The sequence below is a fragment of the Hirundo rustica genome, chromosome 16 (genome assembly GCF_015227805.2).
Source record: "Hirundo rustica isolate bHirRus1 chromosome 16, bHirRus1.pri.v3, whole genome shotgun sequence".
Lineage (NCBI taxonomy): Eukaryota > Metazoa > Chordata > Aves > Passeriformes > Hirundinidae > Hirundo > Hirundo rustica.
The window spans coordinates 4898585-4926055 of NC_053465.1; the positions used below are offsets into that span (position 1 = coordinate 4898585).

A 27471-nucleotide genomic window follows, 5' to 3' on the forward strand; every position below is an offset into this window, starting at 1 on the left:
CCCCACCACGGCCATATCCTGTGTGCTGCCTGTGCAGCAGAGCCTGTGGAAAGCACCAACACCCTTCAAAGGGCCAGCAGAAGATGTGAGGGAAGAGGGAAGGCAGAATCCAGAGCCTTTCCAGATGCTCCATCCCATGCACCCTGTGTCCTTTAACTGTGGGGCAGCTGAAGCCTGAAGCCTTTGTCCAGGTTTGTTCCAGCTATGCTGAGCACCAAAGGCATTTCCAAAAACGAAGCGTGCCACATCCCCTGCCTTGGGGACAGGCAAAGACTCCCCTCCCTCCCTGCCTGAATCCCTGGCTGCCACATACCAGGCACTGGGAGGGAAGATGCTTCTGGCAAATTCAAGACTTCTCTTTGAGGCGCAGGGTTAGCTCACGCTGTTCTCCAGCATTATCCCCCCCAGCATGCGCCCTGGCCGTGCCAGAACAAACAGCACATCACATAAACAACACATTAAGACAAGGCACGCTGCGGACACGTGTGGCCACTCTGCTCTCCAACCCCTGCGGCTCAGACATCCACAGCAGCCTTACTCGGCTCCCTGTAAAGCCCCGCGTTCCTCTGACCTGCCCAAAGCAGGTCTTGCCGCCGACAGAGAAGCCCAGCACAACTGCAGCAGCTTCACTTCGCCGAGGGCCGATGCTTTCAGCACACCTCCAGCCACGCTGGTCACAAAGGGCCTGGCACACAAAGGAAAGGGGCCAGAGCTGCAAAGCACCCCACTGTAAGCGCTGTGCTCACTCAGCACCCAGCCAGCAGCAGCACTAATCCACCTGCTCACGTTTCTCACAGCCAATTTCTGGCTGAGGCAGCGGCCAGGGATGGGAGGAAGCGGCACAGCCCAGAACCCCTCGAGCCCACCCTTCGGTGTGTCTCAGGTCACGCTCCTGACCCAGTTCCGAATCCGCGGTTTTCACTTGCGCGGCGCAGGGAGCCGGCCGTGCACCTGTCACCCCTCTCCCTTTCAGCAACCCGAGCCGGGGCCACGGCGCCACAAACGCGCTCACATCCTGTCCCAGCCCCGGGGGACACCGAGGCACGCAGGGCAGGGACGCTGAGCCGCACCGAGGCTCACTGCTGACGCTGGGGCGTGGGGAAAATAAACCCCAAAGCCTTTCCAACACCGGCACCAAAGCCAGCGCCCCAGCCATCTCACGTTTCCTTCCCGGTAGTGCAGGGACATGACAACCGATCAGACCCACCGGTGCAGAAATCCAAGTCCTTATCCCCGCTGCCTGCCCAGAAAATAACATCACCAGGGGTGATTCACTATCCCTCAATGCAAGGAAAGGACCGGAACTCACGCACTAGTTATGGATACAGCACAACCAGGGATTGCAAACTCGGCACGTCTGGAACAGCCAGGGCATGTCCCCGCTGCACATGTGTGCAACCATCAGCACAACAGGGAGCTCGCCCTGGTCAGGCTCTGGGATTTGCTCTGATTCAGGCAGGGACAGTGCACGTCACCCCACACTGCCGCTGCAGTCTGGAATCTGGGCTGCTCCTTGGGGCAAGGACCAAAAACACGAGGCTGGTACTCTGGAGACGGCAGTAGCAGTGTTTTAGCACAATACACCACTGGGAGATTAACCAGAAGCTTTTATTGACCTTTTATTAGTGTGAACATCCCGAAATACCTTTAGAGCAGCCAAATAACTTCTACCCTTTGCTAAACACTCACCACCCTCCTAGAGGCAGAGCCCTTTGAGCGCAATTTAGCACTGAATACAGCCCCGTGTGTAACAGTGACATAAACACCAGGGGGTCTGCAATAAGTGGTGATTGGGAGGAGGTGGGATGTCAGCAGGACACCAACCTGGCTCATGAGCAGACACACAGCCATACTTCAGTCCACAGAAGGCCACTGTACTGTAAGGCTCTGCTCCCGAGGGGAGCTTTATAAATATTTTCCGGGATAAACATTTGTAAATAGCGTCTTTCAACACGTCTTGAGAACAGATTCCTGATCTCCTGTTTTCAAAAGGGAATCATCATCTTCAAAGGCGAGGAAGGCAAAGCCATTCACGCACACAGCCTAGCTACAATCAATCCAGCTTGGCATGGGTCCCCAGAGCTGCTGAGGTGGGTGTCTGCACTGGATGTGTGTCTGCCAGGCACAGCCAAAGCCTCCCCTGCAATGCCTCCCGGCCCCGTTCCCAGGCACAGGGTACATCACCCTCACAGCCTCCAGAAATCGGATCTGCCCCGGGAAACGTGATCGCCTCCATGCCCCTGCTGCCGAGGGACACGGGTCACATTCTGCCAGGATCACAGCAAAGCAGACTGGCATCTGCCTCGGAGCCCCATGGCTCATGAAATCAATAGACAGGCCACGGGAGTAGTTCTGGCTCCTCCGCTCTTTGAAAAGCTCCCTCCCTTCCTTCTCCCCACAGAACCGTGCTCTGGGTGGTCCCTTCCAAGGCTGTAAATTGACCTGTCGAAAGCCCTAGCAAAAGAAAGGTCAGATGCCTCACAAACACAAAACTGACAGTGCTGTACAACTGGGCAGACATTATTCCAAGGATATGCACATCCACACAGCTGCTTGCACCACGGCAGGCATTCATACCTCACCCAGGTGTACTCACTCTGCACAGCTTTCCCAAAAACCAGCACCTGCAGGTGCAGCCTGGTATCATGGCCCAAACCTGCACCTCTGAGTCCACACTGGGGTAAAGGTGGGGTAAGCTGTGGAGCTGCTGCCCTTCCCTGGGGATGGCACATTCCCACAGGATTTCACAATATCCTTACTCTGATGGCTGTGAAGAAGATCAAGGGGACAGAGAGCAGTGACAACACCACAGGTACACCTGACAGCAACCTGCAAGACAGTTCCCAGCCTTCTTCTGTAACCTGCAAACCACACGAGAAACTGCAGTTTGGGACTGCATTAACACACTACAAATCCCACTGCCTCAGACCCTAAAAAATGAAAACACCTTGCAGAACCCCCAAGTGCCCAGCAACCTGAGAAAACCCAACTGTCCTACAGGTGCTCCCAGCCTCGCCTGCTGCTAAGCCACAAAGCATCACTGCAGGGCAAACAGGCATTTACAGCTTGCTCAGCCCCTCCTGGCTCCCTGCTCCCACTGCCCAGCCCTGGAAGGACCAGAGATAAGGGGAGTGCTACAGAAAACATAGGGGCTTAAGAAAGCTCTGATTTAGTGGAGATAAGAGGTCTGGGCGAGTAAGCACAAACCAGTGAAATAAAGACCACTGCTGAAAGAAGGGCAGGCATATGGGATGGCACACGTCCAGGGTGGGGGCACAGCACAGGCCTGTCTGACTGCAGAGGGTAAAAAACAAGCTTTTAAGCAACAGCTACATTGTCATTCTCATGGCACCACATCCTGAAATATGTCCAGCTGGCCTTCATGGAAGTGGCTGTCTGCAGATGCCTCCTGGATGTCAGTGCAGCCCAGGGTGAGCACTCACATTTCAGACAAAAAGCAGCGCTGGTATAAAATACTCTGTGCGGAGCAGCATCCTCCCCCTGACCTGGCGGATGGTGTGTGAGCACAGCTCACCTAAAGCTCCCAGCACTCTCTCCTAGAAGGTGCACAGACCTGCTACCAAAACTTCTGGAGAGCTTCCTCCAGCAATGAGACACGTGAACGACAAGGTGGTGGAGGAAGAAAATAAAGGATACACTGGATAGAAAAATCACACCTCCAAACTTGCTGTATCAAGAGGCAATCCCATCTCTGCAGCAAGCTCAGAGCCTGAGGGAGACTGCTAAAAACAAAACTGCAACAACTGGGGCTCTGCAGGGTCCAAAATGAGCTCCACTCTCCTACCCAGTAACTCCAAACCAAGCGTTTCAGCTGCCAGCCCCAGGGATAACACAAGCCAGGAGCAACAGCTCAGCACAGCCCTTACTCTGAGCACACAATTCCCCAGGCTCCTTCATAAGACACACTAATTTTTCACACTGTTAAGGGGAAAGCAAACAGCTCAGACATTTCTGTTCCTACATTAGGCTCTCAAGCACATTTGCTGTATCTTATCAGCAGCTCCAGCAGCCTTTCCAAGCCGTTTCAAGACTTTGGCCTTCAGAAACCTGGAGAGGGGGTGGAAAAACCCTCTATTCATTCTTACCAAAGCATAGCACATTTTCAAGAGGACATTCCTGCCATCCAGAGCAAACAAATGCTCCCAAGTGTATGTTCTATGGGTTGTTTGAGTTGTAGCAAGTAAGATCAATACAGGTTCACTGCACAGGGTATTTAAATATTCTTAGAGGAGTTCCTGGGCCAGTTTAGAATTAAAAGGGAGCAGCCAGACAAAAGAATGCTTGTCTGTGCTTCAGACAGCTTGCAGGCTGGTTTTTACACTCGGAGTTTTACAAGCACAGCTCCATCAGTCAGGACCCCAAGCTTGTTGGGACTGGCTCTCCAGAGCGTGCTAGGAGCTGTTCAGATCTGGGACCTGCTCCATCCAGACATCCCAGGCTCTGCAGTACTAAAAATAAAATTTAAAAAATACTATAAAAGAGCCATAGTAAGACCCTTTTCAGTACTGCCAAAGCCTTGCTGATTTGCTGAGTTTGTTCAGGAAGCCCTTGGCTAAATCAGGGGCTGGAAAAAGAAACACTCAATACCCTTCCATAGGATACAAACAGGATTTTGTGCTTTGGATGAGACTTGAAACAGCATCTGCTTCTTCTGTGGCCAACAGCAAATTAGATCTCTGTGACATTCCCAGCTTTCTGGAGGTCCTGGGCAGGAATGTCAGGATCTCACCAAATCATATGTACACAGATAAATGCCACCTGATCTGCTATGACAAACAGAAGCCAAATCTTGTGTCCCACCGTGGGCAGAGCACAAGCCCAGGTGTCAGCCCACCACAGCAAGGAAGAGCTGCCTCATCCTCTCCATACAACACCCCAGGGCCCTAGACATCATTGCTTTGGCCACAGCAAGAAGTCACAGACACTTCAATCCACTGCTTTTCTTGCCATTATCAATACACCTCTGAATTTGTGACAATGATGACTTATGCCTCCATGGAGCGCTCAGGAATTGCTAAGCAGAGCCTCCAGTTACAACACACTGAATGGTGCATGGTCCACCACCAGCCCCACCACAAACTGAATTCTACTAAAAACCCCAGGCCTGTTGCATCTCAGCTCTTAATTCGACTAAAAAAATCCCCAGGACCGATTTTACTCTTGACAAGGCACAACTTGTACGTCTGTGACACAGCAATTTACTGCCAAAGAGAGGATTGCAGACCCAGCTACCAAAGTCCTCCTTTTCCTTGCATTTATGGGATTAAAAAAAACAAAACACGTCATACACTTCACTTCCAGAGCTGCAGGAAATCCACTCTATGTCACATGCCAGCTTCAGCTCCAAGGGTTTCCTTGGGCTGTTCTCTCTGTGACAAGGAGAACAAAGCAGCCTTGGCAGCAGGCCACGCTACAAGAAAGTATTTCCCCCAGTTCCCTCCGATGAAGTGGATATCCTGTCACAAACCTGCGCGCATGGGAAGGGTGAGGAGGGGAAGGAAACGGAAGAGGACGAATTAGCTAAAAATTGGCACAACGTGTGAGGGGTCTCAGCTTGCCACCAGAAGCCCTGAAAGGCTTTTCATTTTAAATGGCCACGTGCCAATGATGAATGACTCACAGAAGCCTCAGGAACCCCAAACTCTCCAGCACCCTAAAGGAGTCTACTTAAATCCTCGCTCCGTTGGATTTGGAAGGGCATACGGATGCCCAAGCTCTGACACCTTGTTTCTGCCTGGTTCTGAACCCAGTTCTTGGAGGTGGCTAATGCCTGTCTTTCCTTGTTTGTCTCAGCTCACCATTTCCAGGGCTAAGTGGTTTTGGAAAGCCCCTCTCTGGATCACTGGCAGGCTCCGGATCCCACATGTACCACGATGACCCACCTCCAACAGGAAAAATCCCCCTTGCACCTTGTGTTAGGTGCCTGCATCAAACCCAGCTGCGCCCAGCTCCCAGGCAGCAGCGCCTTCCTGTAATTCCCCTGCGTGGTCCCTGCAAGCCTTGACAGCGCTGGGTTTAAAGCCTGGTCGTTAGCAGATTTCAACAAAGCCAAACCCGACACATGCAAGCGGGTTTATTCTTCCCCAAACCTGCACCCCGTTAGCATCTGTCAGCAGGTTCCCCACGGCGACACTGCCGTTCCCAGCCGGGGGAGCTGACCCGAGAGCAGCACACCAGGGTCACAGCAGGATTAACATTCCCTCCAGCACTGCTAACACCAGCGGGGATCTGCAGCTACAGCGTCCGTCTGCAGCTCCCGCTGCTGTTCAGACCCACAAGAACACCGGGGTTTGTCCTCACAATCCCCCCCCAACACCCCCTTGTATTTCCAGCCCCATTTACAGAAGCTTGAAGCAAGCCTGCTCCAAGGCAGAAAACGACGAGTGGTAGAGAAAGAAATAACCAAACCCCTTCCTGGAGTCCAGCCAAAATCTTTGTGCCCACTAAGTTTGGGTTGATGCAGACTTTGCAAAAGCCTGGAATAGGATTAAGGAACAGCTTTAGCAAACAGCCAGGACAACAACAGTGAAGTCATGATGAAGCCAGCGATACAGATTTCTGTTTGCAGTCATGAGTCTGTGTTTACAGTTTGCAACTATGTGCAAATACCAGAAAGCCATTCTTTTCCTCTTCCCACCAGGGGCTCGGCATTATGCACTAGATCCAAGAGATGCCTCCAGCAGCATGCCAGCTGCATTTTGGGCACAGGGCATGCTCCAATCCACAGCAATGGGAACTTGCAGGAACCCATAAATAGAGCTCAGCTGAGCGTGTGTGTGTGAGGAGAGCTCTGTATCAAAGCAGGCAGAGAAAGAAATGGGAAAGAGAAACTAAAAAATAAACCGCGGCAATTCTCAGTTTGGCTGTTTGCTTGTCCCTGCATGAGTTACACAAACAACCACTGGCAAGAACTCAAGATGCCAAGTAAAAGATGCAAAGTGATTCTCAGGCAGGGCACACCAACTAGAACAAGTTACAACCACAAGCTTTGCCAGGAGATCCGCTCCATCAAAGATGCAGTTTACAGCACGCAGCTTCGTGGACAAAGCCATCAGTGATGTGGAAATCTTCTAGGATAAAGGCAAATTCTTCTAAGGGAAACTGTTCTAACTTCCAGATAACCACGTACACCACGCAACAGAGGAGCTCAGCTGCTTTAACCCTGCTGGCTGCACCCCAGCCTCTCCAGGCTGAGAATGGATGTGCTGGGAACAAGAGGCATGGTGCTTTCTGCCACACCAACTCCCATCAACGTTTTGTTGTTTGACTGAGGGAAGGACAAGAATGTCAAACCACCATCCTAACACTCTTCTCCAGGAGCTCTGGCTGACAAGTCCTGGCAGGATTCGGCGCAGCAGCGATTGCTGGCCCCGTTACCTGCTCATCCTCTCCCTGCCTCTGTCTGGCTGCCTTGCCAAAGCCCTGGGGCCAGGTTGGGGTGCCTGAAGGAAACAGGCAACGTGGCTTCCTACACTGCACAAACACGAGCTGGCACCATCCAGATCCACCTTCCATTAGCACTGACCTCATGTTAACAAAGGCGTTTTTATAGTTATGCTTGGCAAGTCTTTCTGTGGGGAACAAAATGTCTTTCCTCTCATTCTTGTCACAGTCTCTGGCGACCAAAGAAGCCCCAAAGCACAGCTCAGCCCTTGCCTGGTGCGGAGTCATCCATGTGTCACCCTCAAGGCTTTGTCCTCTTCCTCCCTGGATCTCCCAGTGTGACTCAGCCCTGTTCCCATCTCTCCTCTCTAAAAACCTCAGTTACCAGGGCTGTGTGGATAGGCCACATTTCACTGATAACTGACACCGATCTGAGTCTGCTCTTAAACCATTTAGGGAGGCTCTTCCACAGCAGGCATGTGCCTTCCCCCTGTGTCTTCCTCCTGATCTCAGTTTTTATTCCTATCAAACGGGAAGCAGTGTACTATTTATTGCACTGCTTGGCATTACACACAGGAGGACAGGTCTGGAATTTGAAGAGCACTGAATCCAGAAAACAGGAAACGACTGAGGATCAAGGCTGGGCACAGCCTGAAGGCCCATGTTTATGACTATAATAAAAGGATAAGCAGAGATGAATGTAAGGCTGAGCCAGGCTTGGTAAAGCATCAAAAGAAAGGTGCAGGGGGCTAGAACAGGCTTGAAAGAGCAGAGAAGCTGACTAGGCAGATGATCAAAAGTGTATTTAGCATCCTCCCTGCCAGCCCTGTGGATCTGAGCCAGGACATAGCTGAGCTGGAGCTGTGGAGGGCAAGGACTGCTCCTGGAACTGTGCCCCAGGAAGCAGGAAGAGCTCACTTGAGGGGCTTCTCATCCTGACCAGGACTAGCGTCAGGAACTGAACTGCCTGTGCAGTGCCACAGGATGAGGCTGTCTCTCAGCCCCACACAAACACAGGGCAGGACTGGCAGCGACTCCAGGCTCCCAGCCCTCAGCTTCAGCACTCGGGGCTGCGTGCAGGACACGAGTTCATGGGCAGCTGAGCACCCACAGGGCTGGGGGATGCTCTCACTTGCTGAAAAAGTGACAGACAGAGGAGAAGGGCTGCACAGAGCCAAGCCAAGAGAAAACTTTCTTTTCTGCAACAGATTTGGTAGTCGTTGGTCTGGTGCTACACAGGCTCCTGCACAGAAAACGATGGAGACAAAATGCAGCATTCCCATTCTGCAGGTGGGACGAGCCAAAACACAGAAAACACTAAACCACTCTATGGGACACCAGCATGCTCTGGGGTCAGAGCTGTGAACCCCTCTCCTTCCACTGAGTACAGTGACCTTCCCAAAAAGCTCCCTGTAACATCTCTGTGAGGGAGGAAAGCACAAACACAAACAAGCAGGGGCCTGACCCAGGCGGTCCCGCTGTGTTTGCGGTCTCCTGGCACAGCCACACACGGCCTGGACAGAGCTGACCCCGCAGCACGTGTACCCACACACAGCCCAGGCAAGGCACGCTCTTGTCCTCCAGCCCAGCCAGGCAGACACTTTCCAGGAGAACAGCAAGAAATTACCAGACTTGCCTTCCAGCTATTCATTACAAACTAAAGCCTCCCCTACTCCAGCCTGACCTCTCCCCAGCCCACGCTCACCCCGAGGCTCTCTCCTAATCTTTGAAGAATCCCAGGGAGTTGAGAAGGAAGGGGCAGCCTGGAGGAAATAAGAAGCTCCACAGCAGGAGATCTCACTGTCAGCCTCTTTGTTTCTCATCACACTGACTGTTATAAACAGGCACCAACACCTAGGGAGAAACCAGAGTGGAAATCTTGCGTGCATTTCTTAGAACCGGCAATTATCCTTTCATCAGTCATTACCTGGAGCTGCTCTGGGGGGGGGGGAGGTTGAGGCTTATTTTAACACCTGGTTCAGGTCTAGGCAGAGCAAGCACAGCCTCTGGGAAGATTAAGCTGCTGGAGCACAAGGGTCACTTGTCCCAGATGCAGAGGACAGGCAGATACAACCTCCTCGAGGCCACAGAAGGTGCCACAAAGCTGAGTGACCTGCCCAGAGCCTCCTGCTCCTCCCTGCGCTCACAGCCTGGCAGACGTGAGGCAAGGCAGGGCTTTCGGGAATCAGAGGGTACAAATGAGATCCTTCCTACTCACTGCAGCCCTGGAAGAGCGATTTTAAGCAGTGCTGGTTCATGACTTGAATAAACATAACACACAATTAAAACTCATGTGTCACCCGTGATTTACCTACACCAGTGTTCTGCACATCTTTTCCCTTAACAGAAACCAACAGCAGCAGCAACAAAGAGGAAAGAAGTTTCAGCCTTGGCTGCTCTGGATCCTGGAGCTTGGCATCCAACTTGGCAAGGCTGTTTGAAAAGGAGAGGATGGGTCTGCTCTTGCTGCCAGAGGAGACAGATCCCCACTTGATTAACAGCCAGACACTCCCTTCCCGCTCACCTGAGCGGCTCCCACACAGCCCTTGGAGCCAGGAATCTGGTGGGAGTTGGCAGATGGCCCTTCTCGACCCTTCTGTGCTAAGTGAAAGCAAAAATCTCACTTTATCAGCACCAAAAAAAAAAAAAAAATTAAATAGCCGCTGGTGCTGGTCAGGGGAACCGCAGCTTTGAAGGAAACAGAAGAGACTTCACAGCTAAGTTAATTTAAACAATATAGTGTGAAATAAATTGGGAGAGACGATCCAGCCACTTGGGCTTGGTGCCAGCTCCCAGTGCTGCACCCTCTCCCAGTCACAGCTTCTCTGCCTTTCCCAGAAGAAGCACTACGAACACACACCCTGCCTCCATCCCACATCCGTGGCAAAGGACAGCGGCACTGAACACGCTCTGCAGCTAATTGTGAGCCACAGACCATCTCTGATCAGGGAACTACAGTTCTGAAGCCTACAAACAAAGATCCTGATCTACTTTTGAAGGATTTTATGGGAATTGGAGAGGACTCTACACAGGAGAGGAGATCCCAGCCCCAGCTGTTGAAAGTGAAAAAGATTTCTGCTCAGCCTACTTAATGTGCTTTATTTTTAATGCTGCTTTTGCTCCAACAGCCAGAGAACAATTTGAGAAAGAAGGTCTTTGTTATAGATTTTACGCCCCAGCCCTTTATTTAAGGTGCAAAAGCTCACAATAAGTGTCACTAAGCTCTCCTACCCCTTTCCCACAGCAGTGCCTCAGCACAGTGAAGACCAATGTTAAGACCAGTGAAGATCACAGTTAAGAAAAGTAAAAATCACATTAAAAAAAAAATAATCTTAAATCCTCACCCATTCTTGCAATGCTCCATGAAAAACACACCAGGCAGGTAAGGCAGCCTGAGGCTCCAAGAGAAATGGACATTGTGCATTTTCCAGGGATGTGTGCTGGGGAAAATGCTGCAGGAGACATCCCCAGTGAGGGCAAGGAAAAGAAGAGACTGGGTTCAACTTTCCCCCTGTGTACAGCAAGAATGAACAAGAGTGCCCTCGAGGGAAATGTAAGCAGCAGCTTCATCACCTGAAGGCTGGAAGTGTTCCCACAGCAATGGAAATGAAGCTGCAAAAGGAACAAGGTGAAAACAGGGAGAAATTTTAATGGTTTTCAGCTGAAAATGTTTGGGTGACCATCACCCCTACCCCACATCAAGCCTAGGGAAAGCAGCCTCTAGGACATCATCTTTATTCATTAAGAACCCTGAGTCTTCTCTTGGGATTTCATGAGTTGACTTCCTCAAAAGGGATTTTTCAATTAATTAAGCCAGGGAATAAACATCAGATTCATCTTCACATTGAAGGCTTTTGCTGGGAACAGGGAGGTGAGCCTCAAGCCCATCAGTTTGCAGGGATTTCCTTCCAGCCTTTTGAAGAGGGCTCCTGAAGGTCTCCACCAGCGGCTCCCATTACCATTTCAACTAAATGAAAATAAACGGGAGGTGAGAAGCTGAGGTGAAAGAAAATTTCAGTGCTGTTACACACAGGGTACCGTGCTCTGCACCAGTTGGGCCAGATCTAACCCAGTCCAGAACTGCCAAAGATGAGTAAGAATTTATCACTCATTGACAAGAATATAGATCACACCACGAGGATCGAGCTGTTCATCAACACCTGCACATTCCCAGGCACCCTGCACATCCAACCATTGTGCAAAGCTGGCCCTGAGGGGCCACGTTTGCAGTGCAAAAGGGAAGGGAAGCAGGTTTATGCCCTGAAAATCCACTACAGGAAAAACACCCAGCTCCTTTTGAGCCAAGTTTCACACTGAAAGCCCAGCAGCCCGTTGGCCAAGGGCGGAAGCACCTCGTGTGTTTTGTGTTCCAACACCTTTACTCTGGAGATGTGCCTGGCAAGCACAGGTTAATCAGCTGGGAGGCCAGAAAAAGTGGCAGCTGTGGCAGATCCCATTGTAATTACTAGAAAACTCAAGAGGTGCTTCTCAAAGCACCCCAAAAGTTATCAATCCACTCCCTTGCTGAGACACAAGCCACAGTGACTACAAAACACACCATCACACCGGCCCTGGAGCCTGGCTCACAATTCCTTTAATTTCCTGCCCATCTCTCTGAATTACCAATGAATGCAGGTTTTTTTTTCCCTCATTTTAAGCCCAGAGGGAGCTGCATTTTAAGGAGTTCTGGAGGTCTCCAAAGGGGGAGGCTTCTCTTCTCTCAATAGAAGTGAACGGATGTTGGTATCTCTGCCAGGCACCGCCCAACTAAATTCCTTTGGGGTATCAACCCAAACCCTCAGCAAAGCTCCAGTGTGAAATCCTGCTGCTCTCTAGTGTCACCAGGGCCGGCAGACAAGGCAGGGGGAGATGGGGGCTGCCACCCAGCCACCCTTGCAGTGCAGTAATTAACCTCAAGCAAGCACTGGCACGAAGCTCCTGCTCTTGCATGACTGCAAGCATTCCTCCCCCAGAGTTTATCATAAAGCACCAACAACCCATAAACATCTCAAGGAAGGGCTGGCCTGGGTTCACCTTCACGCAAGGAAGATGTCAGGCTCTGGCAGGGAGCCAGCCATTCATGTTTCTTTAAACCTTGTCAGCTCTGACTCAAACGACCTTTTTTTGGGGGGGGAGAAAAAAAAAAATTTAAAAAAAAAAATCTTCCATCACACCCCTTCCTCCCCCTCCACCCACTGTGGCACTTAATCACAGCAGGATCACAGGGGACAGTTCCCATGGTGGCTGTGAGTCACGGTGTCCTGTCCCTCTGCTCTCTGCACAGCCCCTCTGCAGCAGAGGCACGTTCCCATTTCCAGCTGGCCTGGAGGCTCCAGGCAGGAGAAGAAAGAGCAGCAGTGGGGCAGGTTTAAGAACCTCCACCCCAACATGGACCTTTGCCCTCCAAGACAGGTAGGACAGCGGGTTTTTGGGATTTGGACAGGTCCAGATTGTCCAGCGACAGCAGTGTCCTCCCAGCACCCTCAATTCTACTCGCCAAAACCTGAGCTGTGCTTCATATGGTGCCAGGATTATTTTACACCAAATTCATGCACTGGCCCAGACATTCATCCTAAATACACAACACACAAGGTCATGATTAAAAGCAAGAAGGAAAAAAGAAAAAAAATCCCTCTCCATACTCCTCAGCACCTCCCAAAATCCATTTAATTTTCCTCCCTGGAGCTGTCTGTCATATTCCTGGTGCTCAGATCTGGGTCTGACAAGGAAACCTTCAAGTGACTTCTCCCCCACCAGCTCTGAAAAGAAAAATCACTCCTCCCCAAGGAGGCAGGAACAGCCCAGGTACCAGCAGGAGCAATTCCCACCCAAACCCCCGGAGATAATCGGACACAGCCCCTTCCCAAGCCATGCTGGGAGCCCTGATCCGCCTTGCTGATGAAGCCATTAAGATCAGGCTGCTGCTGGCACTATGACGTGAGGAGAGTGTTTAATACCCTCACACCAGCTGGGTGGCCAGCCCAAGCCACTCTGGAACTTATTTGCTGGCTATGAATATTCCTCCCTCCCTCCTTCCCACAGGATTTTAACACCCCTGTGAGAGGAGAGCAAGCTCCTGGCCAGCAAAAAGCAAAGACCAACAGGCTGCTCAATTAACTGACCCTCTCCCAGCTGCCACGGCCACGCCAAACGCTGGAGAAACCCAATTCCAGCTGGTAATTAAGCATTTATGGCTGGAGAGGGATGGAGCCAGCAGGGAAGCGCAGCAGCAAAGGAAGGGGCTGACACCACAACCCCCTGTGCCAGCCCCTGTGTGCCCCAGTGCCATCAGAGGGACAAAAGCTTTTAGCGGCTGCGAGTCCCTTAAATTAAACCGTAACTGGTCCAAGAGCTCTCTAGATTGACACACAGAGCAAGGAGAGGGCTTGTTTGCCAGCCAAAAACCTGTTTGCTGCCAGTCATGCCTGTGAGGGTGTTGCTACCTGTGCAGCTTTCACTGGTATCCGAGGAATTTGGGAAGCCTGGCTGCCAGGTACACTGACCTGATCCTCCACTTGCCCTGCTGACCACAACTGGGTCCCAAGAATTTCTCTCTCTTCTATGCTCTCAACCAGAGTCAACTTCAAAAGGAGGAAATTAGCGATTCTGTAACATTTGATCTGTTTCTATTGCCCGACCTGCCAAAACAAAGGAGTTAAAAGCAAAGAACTGACTCTCACCAGGAGCATAAACAGGTTATTACAGCAATTACATGCAATAAGGCCCTGCATGACGGGGAAGCCGCTAAAACCAGCTGAAGCTTCAGGCTTGTGCTGCTCTTGGGACCAGCTGGGTTTATGATTATTGCAAAGGTGACAGGGAAGCAGAGGGTCTGTGAGCCCAGAGAAAATCCACACCAGGTGAAGCATCAGCCAGCTGGAATTTCCACCACACGTGGAAATTCTGGTACCAATCCTGCAGAAATGACGGTGCAATCCCACCTCCCTTGGTACTGAGGGCTCAGGAGAGAGAAGGTCAGAGTAGACCAGCTCAGTTTTAATAGTACTGAAGTCCTCCCAAATTATTCCAGGCTCTGGCTCCCAGCACAGGAGCCCTGAAGGCTGCAAGTCCCCAGGTGAGCCAAACTCAGCAGCTCGCAGGCACACGGTGCAGCTGGCTTAGCTCTGGCCTAAAGCCAGAAAATTGCCACACAGAGTGACAAAGAGGAGGAGAAACACCTCAGGAAAGCTGATCTTCGAAAAATCCCTCGCCAGAGATGGAAAAGCCACACAGCAGGCTGGCCCTTGGTGACAGGGGGAGCGAGTGCAAAGCAATCCAGCAGCACAGCTCTGCCAGCTGGGACATTTCTGAGACACAGCAGATGCCACCTACGCTGCCGAGGGCTCAGCTCCCCGTGTGCGGCCCCGGGACGCTTTGCCCACACAGCTCCTGTGCCCTGGGCAGCAGCAGATATTGCACTGCTGCTGGTACAGCACAGCTTTAGGCAGCTGGCACTCACAGAGAGAGCACATTTATGAAGGGTGCTGGGCAGACTCCAAATGAGTGCTACAGCAAGGCAGGGAGCGGATCAGAGCCAATCCTGGGGACTCAAGCGTGTGCTTGAGGCATCTAAGTGAAGGGTATCCTCATCAATACAGCCTGGCTGTTTGTGGATGTAAATACTGCAGTAAAAGCTGCAAACTGCAGTGACAAATGAACCTTCACTCTAGCAGAGAGAGTGAAAGATCCACCTGCGAAGTCACTGGAAAGTTTTGGTGTCCGAAAAATCTCGACATCCCTGCAAAGCAAACTCCCAAAAGGGGCTGTGACTTGGCCACCAAAATGCTGCTGAGCAATCACAACAAACAGGGAGGAGAGGTGAGCTGTCCACAGCACCAAAACTGCCCCATCCCACAGACTTCCCAGCCAAGGAGGTCCCACACTCAGCCTTTGGGGCTGCAGGACTCAGAGTGATTCAACTTTTAGGGAAGATCTAAATAATAACAGCAAAGAGCACAATGTAGATCTTTGTATTACAAACAGGCAAGATGTTTTCCCTTCTCTGTTTTACCCAAAGCCCCCTGCCTCATTAAATGAGTGGATTTTGTTCCACGCTTCCAGCGCGGTCCACGAAAGGATTTTAGAAGCAGAAAAGCAGTTCCCCACCAGCACGGTCTACAATGTAACGAAGAAAGAATTTGTGTTACCTGTCCAAGGTCCAGGGTGACATTGACCTGGTTGAACTCCAGCCCCCGGGACAGAGGGGGGCTCTGCCACCAGCGCTCGGTCCCATCGATGGCATTTGTGATGGGGTGAGCCTTGTTGCTGTCCGCAGAGGAGCAGATGTCGCAGTACTGGCCCTGGAGGAAAGCACAAAAACAACGTTTAACTCATGGTACAAAGCAGTCAGGTATCACAGCAATTCAGAAAATACAGGGTGGGAGCCTGCTAATGCAAATCAACATACAGAAAGTTCTGTTCGCACCAGTTTAAGGTGTGGATGCAAAAAGGTCCGTGAAAAGTCTGAAAACCCCCACAGTCACCCAGTGTAGAATCTGGGCTGCCCAGAGCAGCATCCCTTCTGAATCTCAGATCTGCAGGGAACACAGACAAAGGATCCCAGACTCAAAGGACTGAGGACTCAAAGGACTGGTTACCAGAAGCAGAGGAAGGAGTATCTGAGGGAGAAGCTGCACTGCAGTGGGGAGCAGGGGCCCAAAGTCCCCGGTCAGCAGCTCCTGCGCTGCGGCTGCCACTCACACCCACCCTGCTGAGCCCAGGGATCCTGACCCAAATCATTCAGCCATTCCCACGGACTCAGACTGGCAGCTCCTCTGCCCAGCTCCCTGCAAGCTGTTTCTTGTCCACCTATTCATCTCACAATACGGTCCTTTCAGGCTGCATTTTCAAGCTTAGTCTCGCAGCCAAGTTCCTTTTGCTGATGATGCTGCAAGGCAAGGCCAGAAAGGGACAGCCCCAGCTGTCAGCTGGCCAGGGACTGCCATCACTCCTCTGCCTCGCTTTTGTGGCCCGGGTGGTTTTGTCAGCTCCATGGACACGCTGCCAGAGAAAACAACCCCGCAACTTTAACAGCACCTCCTGAGCAGGACCAGACAAAGACCCGAGCTGTTAGGGGCAATTCTTTCTCTCTCATTAATGGACAAACGAATCTGACCCACGCTCAAAGAAACCCGCAAAGCGCCCTGAAAACTGGCAAATTGTTCTGTGGAGCCGCTGTTGTGTCACTTGAGTTGCTGCTAGGAACAGCCGGGAAGGGAGCTGTGTTACAGGCAGTTTTCCTTTTAAAGGCGCAGTTTTCCCCAGGCAGGAATGCCGCCCTTGCCCGTCCCGGCGTTAATGTTACACCAGGTACAAGATCTCAAGACAGGCAATCCCCTTCGAGGGCTGGGGCCAGACTGAGCCACCGCAGGGCGTGTGATTTCCCAGATGCTCCAAACTCTGGAGGGATCTCAGCGCAAAGGAAACAGAATGGACAGCGTTATTCCCCACTACTGCACGCGATTGCGCGACACGAATTATCGCGAACAAGGACAGTTTTAAATTAATTCCTCTGGAGGTGTGAAAATAGAGACGGGCAGGCACAAGGCCAGAGAGGAGGGAGGCTGAAACCTTCCAGGTAACCCTGACATTCATGCAGGGAGCAGTCAGTGTACAGAGAGGTCACAAGGCTGGTTTGGACACGCTTGGAGCCAGCAGGGAGAGCAGACCAGATAAAACTGACCCAACTCTTCAGCTCAAACCTTTAATGGGAACCGGTGCAACAGGTTGTGTGGAAATTTCTGCTGCACAGCACTGAGGTGGGGGCGGGGGGGGGGGGGAAGCGAGGCAAGGTTACAAAACCGGGATAAATAAAAAAAAAAAAAAAAAAAAAAAAAAAAAAAAAAGTGCTTTCATACTTTAAATTCTTGCTACAGATGTAAAAGCCATTCTGAACCCAAAGTTCACGTTGATGGGAGACAGTCAACTCAAGCTGAGTAAGAGGGGAGTAGAAATTAGGATCAGCTGCTCCACATTTATAATGCTGCTGTTGTCCCTCCCTGGGCAGCCTGCTGGGCTGGGAACAGCTCAGCAGCTGAAGCAGGTTTGCTGTTCAAAGTGTGATTAGCTTCTCGGATGCACCAGTTGCTCATTAATTGTTTCATTAGAGCCAGACCTAAACCCGACCAGAATAATTTCCAGCTATTTGTGTTTTAGAGCAACTCAGGCTCCTGCGCATTGTGTCAGGGTCTCTGCAGGGAAGTTCTGACATCAGCAAGAGGATTTTAATTAAAAAGCAGCTGTGAGCTGCAGGCTTAGCAGAGACTGCAGGTTGCCAGAGCAGTAGAGGTGTGGACACTGCAAAGGTATGGTCAGAGAAAGAGCTTCAGCAATGCAAGGAGGTGCAGGGCAGCTCAGAGCACAGAAAACTGCCACTATCAGAGCAAACTGCAGAGAGGGAGAGATAAGGAGGAGGTTTGAATGAGGGGCAGCTTCCAGAGACCTGCAAGGCCTGATCCTGCTCAGGGCAGTGGCAAAGGGCAGAACCCTTTGAAGTTTCTCCTGAGCATAAAGACAAGCTGGGCACCCTGCTGGCACCTCTCCCAGGGGACACAGGCGGCTTGGTCCCGGTTCATCTGGCCCTGCCATGACCCACCACCCCTCACCTGATTTATCAGAAAGCCACAGGGAACATGGGGCTGCTGGGGATCGGGTAAAAGGGGCAGGAAATGGGGTGTAAAAAGTAGTGTTTCAGACAAAGTGCCAGCTTGCAAGCTGCTCCCAGGGCTGTCCCTGCAGATCAGCTGCTCACACAGAGCTAAGAAGGTGCTGTCTCACCACGTGTCTTTTCTGTGGGCAACAAAAACTTGTTCCAAAATTGTGTTTTCAGCCACAGTTAAACCACTGAAATCCAACACTATCATAGATGCAAACACAGAATAGACAGGTACAGAGAGATACAGCACCAGTTGGCACCTGGAGCACTGAGAGCCCCGGGCTGAGCCAGATGCAGCTTATCAAAAGAGAATTCTGAGACGTTCAGGGATGAAACAGCTTCGGGTCTCCTCTGTTACCCACACGTGGAAGAGTGAGAGGGCCAGAGCTCTGGTGAGTGCCCACACTGCTCGGGCAAGGGCAGCAATTCAGCGTGCAAAGCAATGCGCTGAGCACAGGGCAAAGACACGCTTCAGAGGAAGGCACAAGCAGCACCGCCTTGAAATCAGTCGAATTTGTTGTATGTTCTCAACTTCTGAGGTCTATAATTGCTTTAATTAATGCCAGTAACCTGCCTCGCTGTTACACTCCTAATCTGAAATAGTCATCGTCAGCCCTGCCCCACCCTCGGGAGCAGCGCACCATCCCTGCTGGTTCTGGAACAGCCCCCAGGCACAGGGGTGGGATGGGGAACACGAGCACACGGCCGTGCCTTTGCAGACTTGGCGGTGGTGGAAGACAGATAGTTACAAGCACCTCCAGAAAAGCTTAAACAAAAAAAGAAACCTAAAGAGATCTCTCTTCTGCCTCATCCTCAAGACATCATTAAGGCAGGGCTGTGCCACACTGAGAAGTGAATTCATTAAGGAAAGAAAACCTCCAAGGCAAGTCCCTTTCAGCACACCTCCTTCCAGACTGAAAAGACCCCCACAGTTGGAAATGCAGTCTTCTGCCAAAAAAGCCCTGAATAAAGCAAAGGAAACTCCTTGAAAAGGTTTACAGCCTTCCCACAAGCTGTGCCAAAAGCACTGCAAGTGTCTTTAAGGCAGCATTACTTCAGAAAGCTTAATGATTATTGACGTTTTAAGACCATCATGTTTAAAAGTCAGTGAACTCCCTTTTCTGAAGTCTTCTATAAAATCAAATTAAACCAGCAGAAAACAGAGAACTGACTGAACTAATTCATTAGGTGATTGTAGTTACTGCTCATCCTAGGTTTTTAACCAAGCAAATGTCCCTTCACCACAGCACGTGGATGTCTCTTGGACAGTCCCAAGCGGCATTTTTCCAGTATTCCTGATGAAAACTCCCTATGCCACAGCCACATCACACATGAGCAGTAACGAGCAGGTGAACGAAGGAGGGAAGGGACTCTGGGCTGGTGAGGACATGCATGTGGAGTTCATTATTGTTGTTCCAGTCTGCTCAAATTGAACACTTCCCTCCCACCTCCCTCCTTGCTTTAGTCACCGGGTGGTGCCAAGACCCCTAAAGGGGATGAATTGGGAACTCTGACCTCTGCTCTGATGCCTCCTGTTTCCTTCCCCTCCCTTTTAGGTGCTGCCTGTGGTCACGGAAAGGAGCCACTACAAAAGGAATTTTCTAAAGCTTTCAGACTGAGCGAAGCCTGCTGGCCTGGGAAGTGGTGCTCAGATCAAAGCCCCCCTGTGCCAGAGCTGCACAGGGGACAGGAGGGGGTCGCTGCAGAATTCCACAGCTCAGGAGCTGTGTTTGGCAGCAGGGGGATGCTGGGGCTGCCCCCGGAGCTGGTACAGCCTGAAGGGTTCGTTTCGGTCAGCAGCATCCTTAGTGCTGCGTGTCATGCTGAACTAGCAGGGTGGCCAGAGCACAGCTGGACACATGTGGAGTGATAAATGCATGCCCACATTTGCCAGCTTTTCCAAGCAGCCTTACCCTCCCAGTTTTGCTTGGCACATCATCCACATACTTGTTCGCAAGTGCACAGCCCTTAATTCTTCACCTTTCCTTACTCCTTTGCCTCACTGGAGGCACAATTACTGCATCGAGGTCCCTGAAAGCCTCCTGCTGCTGGGACTTCAGGCAAAGCTTCTTGGAGCTACTCTATTTTACAGCGCAGCGAAGTGAAACATCGCTTTAAAAGGTGGCAAAACTCGGAGGAGGACACGTCAGGTTTTTGCCATCCAGTGACATCTTCAACCATTTATACCACACAGACAGCAAAATTCCATGGCATAATCACACAATAGCTGGAAAATTCCTAGCGCAAGCACTAACTCAGGAGAATGTGGCCAGAATGAGAAAAATGCTTCAGAGATTGTCTTGTAACAGAGCCTCCCCCACCAAAAGGCTGAGAAAGTGACAGATTTCCTTTGAGAAAGTGACAGATTTCCTTTGCTCGCCCTTCTCGTTACATACAACACTGCTGCTCCGCTGCAACAGGTGAGCGGCACCAGCACCCTCACAAGCAGCACAGAAAACACTGAGCAGCAGCTGGGGGCTCCACGGCTGGCTTCAGGCAGCAAGAAGAGCATTTCAAATCAGAGCTGCTCTTCCCGGCTTGGGCTGCCCTCAGGGGGGACACTGGGTCTGGAGTTGCTGCAACTAAACCCGGTGTTTTACAAGCCCGTTTTACAACTGTTCTTCCTTTCCTCCAAGGGAGCCATAGCTGTTAAACTACACTGCGGCTTGTACCGTCTGCATTCCTGGCTGCAAGCTCCCTCTGGGCAGCTTAAAATGGGACCCCTGAGAGAAGTCACCTGACATTCGCTTGTAAAAATCCTCCCTCGTAACTTTCCCCTCCGCTCATCCCGATGCCCCACCGAACGCACGGGGAACGGCGGAGTTAAAACACATCGAGGTAAATATTACCAGTTCAGGACGCATCAAGGGAATCGCATCTACCACAACGATTCCCTGACTACCAAACGGAATTTGGGTGCTGGCTTGCCCGCGATTTTATAAACACAAAACAACACACGAGTCTAAAAAGAACGCCCCGAGAACGCAGCGGAGCCGCGTTTCACTCGACCCCCGGCAAGGCTGGGAGAGCGAGCGAACACGTGCGTGCCTGGGCAGGGGGATGCCGGGGGACCACCCCTCCCGAGCCCCCCAGCACCGCCCCGCCCGGGGCAGCCGGGGATGCGTGCGAAACCTCGCGGAGCGGAGCGGGGCCCTGCCCGCACCGCCGCACCGAGAACCGGGGGCGCACCAAGGGGGGGGCTCGGAGCGCAGCGCGCCCCCGGCGAGGCTCCGCCGGCCGCCCGCGCCTGCTCGGGCTCCGTCCCCGGCCGTACCTGGATGGTCTGGTTGGGGTCCCCCCCGGCCACCGGGCCCCCCACCAGCTTGCAGTACAGATCCTCCACGGCTCGCCGGCTGCCGGCGCCCGCCGCCTCCTCGCCGCAGGTGGCGGTGGCGGAGATGCGGGTGCCCTCGGCCAGGTTGAAGTAGGGCGGGTGGAGGCTGTGCCCGTTCACATCGCTGGGGAAGGAGGCGGGCGGCCGGGCGGCGGCGGCGGGCAGCGCCAGCAGCAGCGGCAGCAGCAGGAGCCGCGCACCGCCCCGCTCCGCCGCCCTCGCCATCTTCGCTCGGCGGGGCCGGGCAGCGCTGCGGCACCGGCTGGGCTGGGCTGGGCTCTGCCCCGCTCCCCCCGGCTCCGCTCGGCTCTGCCCCTCTCCGCCGCCGCCGCGCTACTTCAGCCCCGGCGGCGGGGAGGGGCCGCGGCAGCCCCGCCGCCCCGATTAACCCTTTGCGGCCCCGGGAACCCCCCGGCCCCGCCGGAGCGAGGGGAGGCCGAGTGCGGGGTGAAGCGATGCCGCCCCCTCCCAAATAAACGCGGACGGGATCCCCCCGGGAACAATGTGCCCATTGTGTCTGCGGGGCCGCGCTGCCCGCGGCGGCTCGCGGGTGTTTTAGTGCGTTAAACTCCATTAACCGATGGATCGGGTTATCTACAGGAAAAACTCTTATTACTGATTAACAAAACAGGGGGAGGCTTGACCGAAGCCGGCTCGCTCTCCTCGAGGTGTGCTGTGGGTTCTCGTTTAATTTGGGCAGTGAACATTTTAGTTCCACTTTCCCCGGAAAGGATGGCTTTGGGGAAATGACTTTACCTTCTCAGCCGAGGGGGAAGGAAGCAGCTCAGCGATAACCCAACTTTCTCCCATCCCTTCCCTGTCCATGGACAATCTCTCTGCGGTGTGACTTGCGGGGACACAATGCACTATCAGGTCTTTATATGCTGCCGGGGGGAGGAAGGCATTTTACAGATAAAAACCTGAACATAAATATAGAGCAACGCATAAATTAACTCATCAAACCACTGCTTTGATTTTCTTGCGAACAGAGACTCTCAAAATCCAATAATGAAGTAACAATACCCGTGAAATGTTGTGCCTGAACTGGACAAGACTGCATCTTTAAACCAGGACATGCCAAGAGACCAGGTCTGGACTCCAAACAGTTGGATTGTTGCGGTATTTGAACCCCACAGGAAGCAAAACAAGCTCTTCAGCGTGTCCAGGTCTTCACAGGCTGCCGCTGGGCATTTGCTCTGTGCATCACATCACCCTCTTTGTTTCTTATTTTCGGTGGACAGCCTAGGAGGTACCAGTCCTCTTGGAAAAGTTACTGTATGTGTGAAAAGCTTTAAAAGAGTGAAAAGCTTTAAAAAGAAAACAAACAAAAACCCAAAAGGAAACCCAAATAAACATTGTGATGCGTGTGGCTCAAATGTACCGCTCCACGCACTGAATTTCCACACGGCGTGCGCCAGCCAGGCTCTGCAATTACGTTGATTTCAGCACTTTTGGGGGCTTTGGAGAGATCCCTCTTGCTGTATCTGTAACACGTAATATGTACACTGCAATATGTAATATTGTATGTAATATGTAATACTGCGTATTTAATATGTAATATTAATACATAATGAATACATAATGAATATGTAATATGTAATATGCACACTGTGAATGTACGTAAGTGTCTATATCGAGGTATTGTAAGCTTTCCACAGGGTTCTGCAGGCAGCGGGGCGCTCGCAGCCCTCCGGGCGGGTGCTGCTCGGGGATGCTGGTGGGTGCCAGCCTCGGGAGGTGGAGGGAGCAGGAGTGCCCTGCCATGGGCAGCATCCCGTGCCAGCTGTTTCCCGGCGATCGCATCACCATGACATCAGGGCTTGCGAGCGCAGGGCGCGGAGAGGTGCCCGGTTCCACATGGCGAGGAAGCACTGAAGCACGGCCGCCAAACCCATTCAGTCAGAAAGACTTCCCAAAGCGCTTTCAGACGGCTTTTAACCCCTTCCTGCTTGCCCGTCTCCTCGGAGACCTTTCCCCCTTGTTTCCCCGCTTAATGCGAGATCTTATCTCCCCGCGGATGAATGTATCCTTTAAAAGCTGAACAGAACCTTTAAAAACAAATTCTTATCGAGAGAACCGACAGTCTTTGCCCTTTAAACCGTGCTTGAAAATGGGTAGGTTCCTCTGGGAACAGCCACCTTTGAAAATACTTGTGCTCTGCAGTAATCGTTAACTAACATGTTTATGCGGGGGAGACCAATACTCCCCAGGACAGGAATTAAAACTTCCTTCAGCTTTATCAAATGCCGTATTTAATTAGCTACTTACACCCCACGGCACCTGTAAATACATAAAAAGAGTTAACAAGGAAAGCAGGGCACAGATTAGAGGAGAAATAACTTTCTCCCACCCCCACAAGAGTTCCAGGGCAAAACATTTGGGCCAGTCTAATATCTGTAATCCCTCTAGTGGTAATATAATTAATCTCCATTCCAAAATGCAATTAAGGAAAGTGAAATCACAGTTTGGGTTTTTTTTTTTTTTTTTTAATGTGTGTGGCACACACTCAAGAGCACCATGCAGAAAAAAATCACCCTTCTGCAGTCTGAACTGGCCTCCAGGCAACTGCAGAGCTTCTTCCAAAGAGAGTTTGAAGACTGAAATCATACTTAGGCTACTGTAAGTGAGGGGATCTGAAGTTTTCCAAGAAGCAATGGAAAAAGATTAAAGACAGAGCATTCTGAGGGTCTTTTTCCAACACAGGAAGAAAAAGACAGAGGGTTTCTAACATTGCTAAACATTCAATTTAGAGGTTAACCAAAAAGTTGAGGTTAACAACTTAAACTCCTTCCCTGATGCCATCTCTTTTCAGCCACACTCAGGAAAAAACCCTCATATTTACTAATTTGAACTGGACACGGGTCCCATCTGGTCTAACATCTCATCTGAGAGTCACCAGCAGCAAACATTTCCAGTGAAAACCCCCATGGGTGGGCAAGGAATGCTCTGCTCCCAGAAAAGACGTTGCCTGATTTATAACAGCTAGAACTTAGCTTGAGTAGTGGAGCTTTTCTTCCATTTAAGAGGTTTTTCTAAGCATAAATTTCAACATCCCTGGACATTTGCCATTCTTTTACAGCTCTGATCCCTCTTTGAATTTTACTAGTTTCTTGAGCCTGGCAGTGGTGCTTCTTGGCTTTGCTTCACAAAGCCGGTCACAGTGACATGCTCTCAAATGAGAGGTGTTGAAGTAGAAGAGACTTCTCATTTTAAATCCAATCCACTACCACTCGATACAGAAAGAACTGGAAAAAAAGAATCCAGCCTGTAGCATTCCTACTCCAATCTTCTCTGAGCCTACATGTAGTAACACGACCTCAGCTGTGGTGTTATCTGTCTGCATCCGCTAAAGGCATCCGAGTTCCACTGAAGGTTTTGCTTTTGCCTCCCTAGAAACTGAAGGACCATGAGGAACTTGTCCAAAGCCGCCACCAGAAACCACAAGCTCTTTCTTCAAGCAAGCTGGAGAGTGACAGAGGGGGTTTGGGGGCATGGAGGGAGAGGAAGTGCTTAAAAGAAATCTGAGAACAAATTCAACATATGGGCTCTAAACAACTAATGTCAATGAGGGAATCTAGTTCCTAAATCTGAACAAAGATTCTGCAGGTTACAAGTGAGAGTTTTGCTGTCTGTACAGACCCTTTTAACCTACAGCAGGAGCACAGGGAACCATCCCACGGCCAGAAGCGAGTAACTCAGCAGTGACACAGACACATTCTGCTTCCTGTGAATAAATTCTCTGGCTTTATCTTGTCTATTACACAGAGAAATGTAAAGAGTTCTCCTTGCTCCAGGAAAAGCAACATATGGCCAATGGAGAAAGACCCCTTTCCTTCACTTGCAGCATTTCCTACCAAGGCACCACCACAGGCAGAGCCATCACTGAGAGCAGGGCCTGAGCCAAGAGAAATAAGTGAGCACATGGTTCTTGTATGGTGTAGGGTCAGGAACGTGTTATCTTGGGGAAGATTTAATCGCTTTCCCGCTACCCTGCTGCAGGCTGTGTGAAGGAACATGTTTCCTGCGCTGTGCTCTCCGCTGACCCAAGAACTTCACGCCAAGCTCACCGTTTATGAGCGTGTTGTGTCTTGACACAAGTGTGTCAGGAGCAGCTACCAGCAGCTAAGGACTGATTCTGCATGGGCTGGAGTTGGACTAACACAAGCCAGGAGTGCAATCAATATCCTTCAAGCACATCTCCAGCTTTATAATTTTACAGCCTCCACAGGCTCTACCTGAGGAAACAAACCTGTTTGTGAAACAAAGCCACAAACGGCATCGGCAGGTCCCATGTGAGGTTTGCCCTGGGTTTGCTGTGCTCACAGAGGCTCAGGAAGGAGCTCCCCTCCTGTTCACACAGACCCCCACACAGGCACATACAGACAGTTCTGCAAACAGCCCCCAAGCAGAGACCCAGAGGACATTTCCTCTGTTTGTTCTTCAAACTGACAGCTCAATTACAGCTTTTTAAACCCTTCTGCATCGGGGGAGCTGGGGCACAGCTTGAATCTACAGTGGGGAAGGACTGGAGGGTTTTGTTGAGGGCATGAGGAATTTGACCAGGATCTGCCTTGGTTTCTCAGACTGGTTGTTATGAGCATATAAAGCCAAAGGCCAGAGGGGATGACCAAACCCATCACACTGCCATCTGCTGTAGTCTGCTTCTATGAGAGTATTCCTGGTGCTGGTTTTGTCATATTAACAGAAATAGTTAAGGCTAGACAAACCAAACCAGACTGATAAGGCGATTCAATAGGAAGCAACTCTAGGAAAGACATAACTCTTTTTATCTTTTTTAGAATTGAATTACACCATGTGAAAATGCAACCCCCTAAAACTGCCAAGTACCAAGGAGCGTTGGCAAGAACCGGATTAGGACACATCTGGAATGAACAGTTGTTTCTCCTCTGTCAGTAGAATTACTTTAATGTGTTTTATCTTTGTTTCCTTTATACTGTTCCTCCTTTAACATTTACTCAAAATTGAAAAAGACTGTTCTGAGACAGAGCTGGTCAATTTGCCATGTCCAAGCAGGACCTTTTAGTTAAAACCAAAAGGAGAGGACATCTGTATTTTGTCTGCTGTGGACATTTTCACAAAGAGATCAAGAAGATTCATAATGTAGCAGGACATGTTACTCTACACCAGAGAATTCAATTCACTTTAAGGTCAGCCTGTACCTTCCCTGTAATCAACTGGTTCCAAAACCCTCCCAAAGCCAGAACAGGTGTTTCATTCATACTGTCTGTCTACCTGGCAAGGACCCAAATACTTTCTTTTAAAGCCTAAACTCTGTATTATTCTGGGGCACATGGAAAACGTACGTAAGCGCTGTCTCCTAGGCACGCTTCGGGCTCGGTCATCATTAGCTACGTGTTTTTCTTTGCACAGCTCAAACAGGAACACAGCTGCTTTTATGTTAATAACTAAATCATGCTTTAGATGTGTGCCACACAGCCCTGCCTTCAGCCAGAAGGGCCCTGCAGATTTAACGAGCTGACATGTCAACAGAGATCAGTTCACCCACCAGAAAAGTGCAGCTACTCCTGGGGTGAGCTCTGCTAGTTGTTTAGCACTGCAGGAGGACCAAGAGCCCGTGTCGAGTCGAATCCACGGAGGAAGCAGAGGGATGAGTGAATGTGCCCGGGGTGAGAACCAGGGCAGAGCAGGGGTTACACACCTGCTCGAGTGTGGCAGAGCAACCTGGAGACACACACATACACACACACACAACATGCTTTTGCTCCTTGTCTGAAAGGTGGGATGCATCCAGCGCTGCCAGTGGGAAACTGACTCAAGGCTGACTCAGAGAACAGGACTTTTCCTACTATGTCATTGCAACTTCTTTGAATGCCGGGAAGTTCATCCTCCCACAGATGACTTCACCCGGGGCTGTCTCTGTGCCCCGTGGCTATGTGCACATAAATACTCTTCAGGCACGGGGTCATGACATCCCTTGTTGGCTTCCACCACCATCATTTCCACACAACGTATCCAGTTTTTCAAAACCTAGGTGGGAATTACTGGTAGCAGATAAAAACCCAGTAGCGCTTCTAATCTCTGCCATACTGGACAGTTG

The 27471-nt window shown here is 51.1% G+C and overlaps 1 protein-coding gene across 1 annotated transcript in view; it reads right to left on the reverse strand.

Annotated features, from left to right (window-relative positions):
• The window catches only part of LAMA5 (laminin subunit alpha 5), an 84610-nt gene extending 62993 nt beyond the window's left edge, over positions 1-21617 (reverse strand). The window contains exons 1-2 of the mRNA XM_040079701.1: positions 21333-21617; positions 15552-15704 (exon numbers count right to left, since the gene is read on the reverse strand). Of these exons, the coding sequence (XP_039935635.1) occupies positions 15552-15704; positions 21333-21617 (438 nt within the window). The remainder of the gene's footprint in view (positions 1-15551; positions 15705-21332) is intronic.
• Between the last annotated feature and the right edge of the window lie 5854 nt (positions 21618-27471).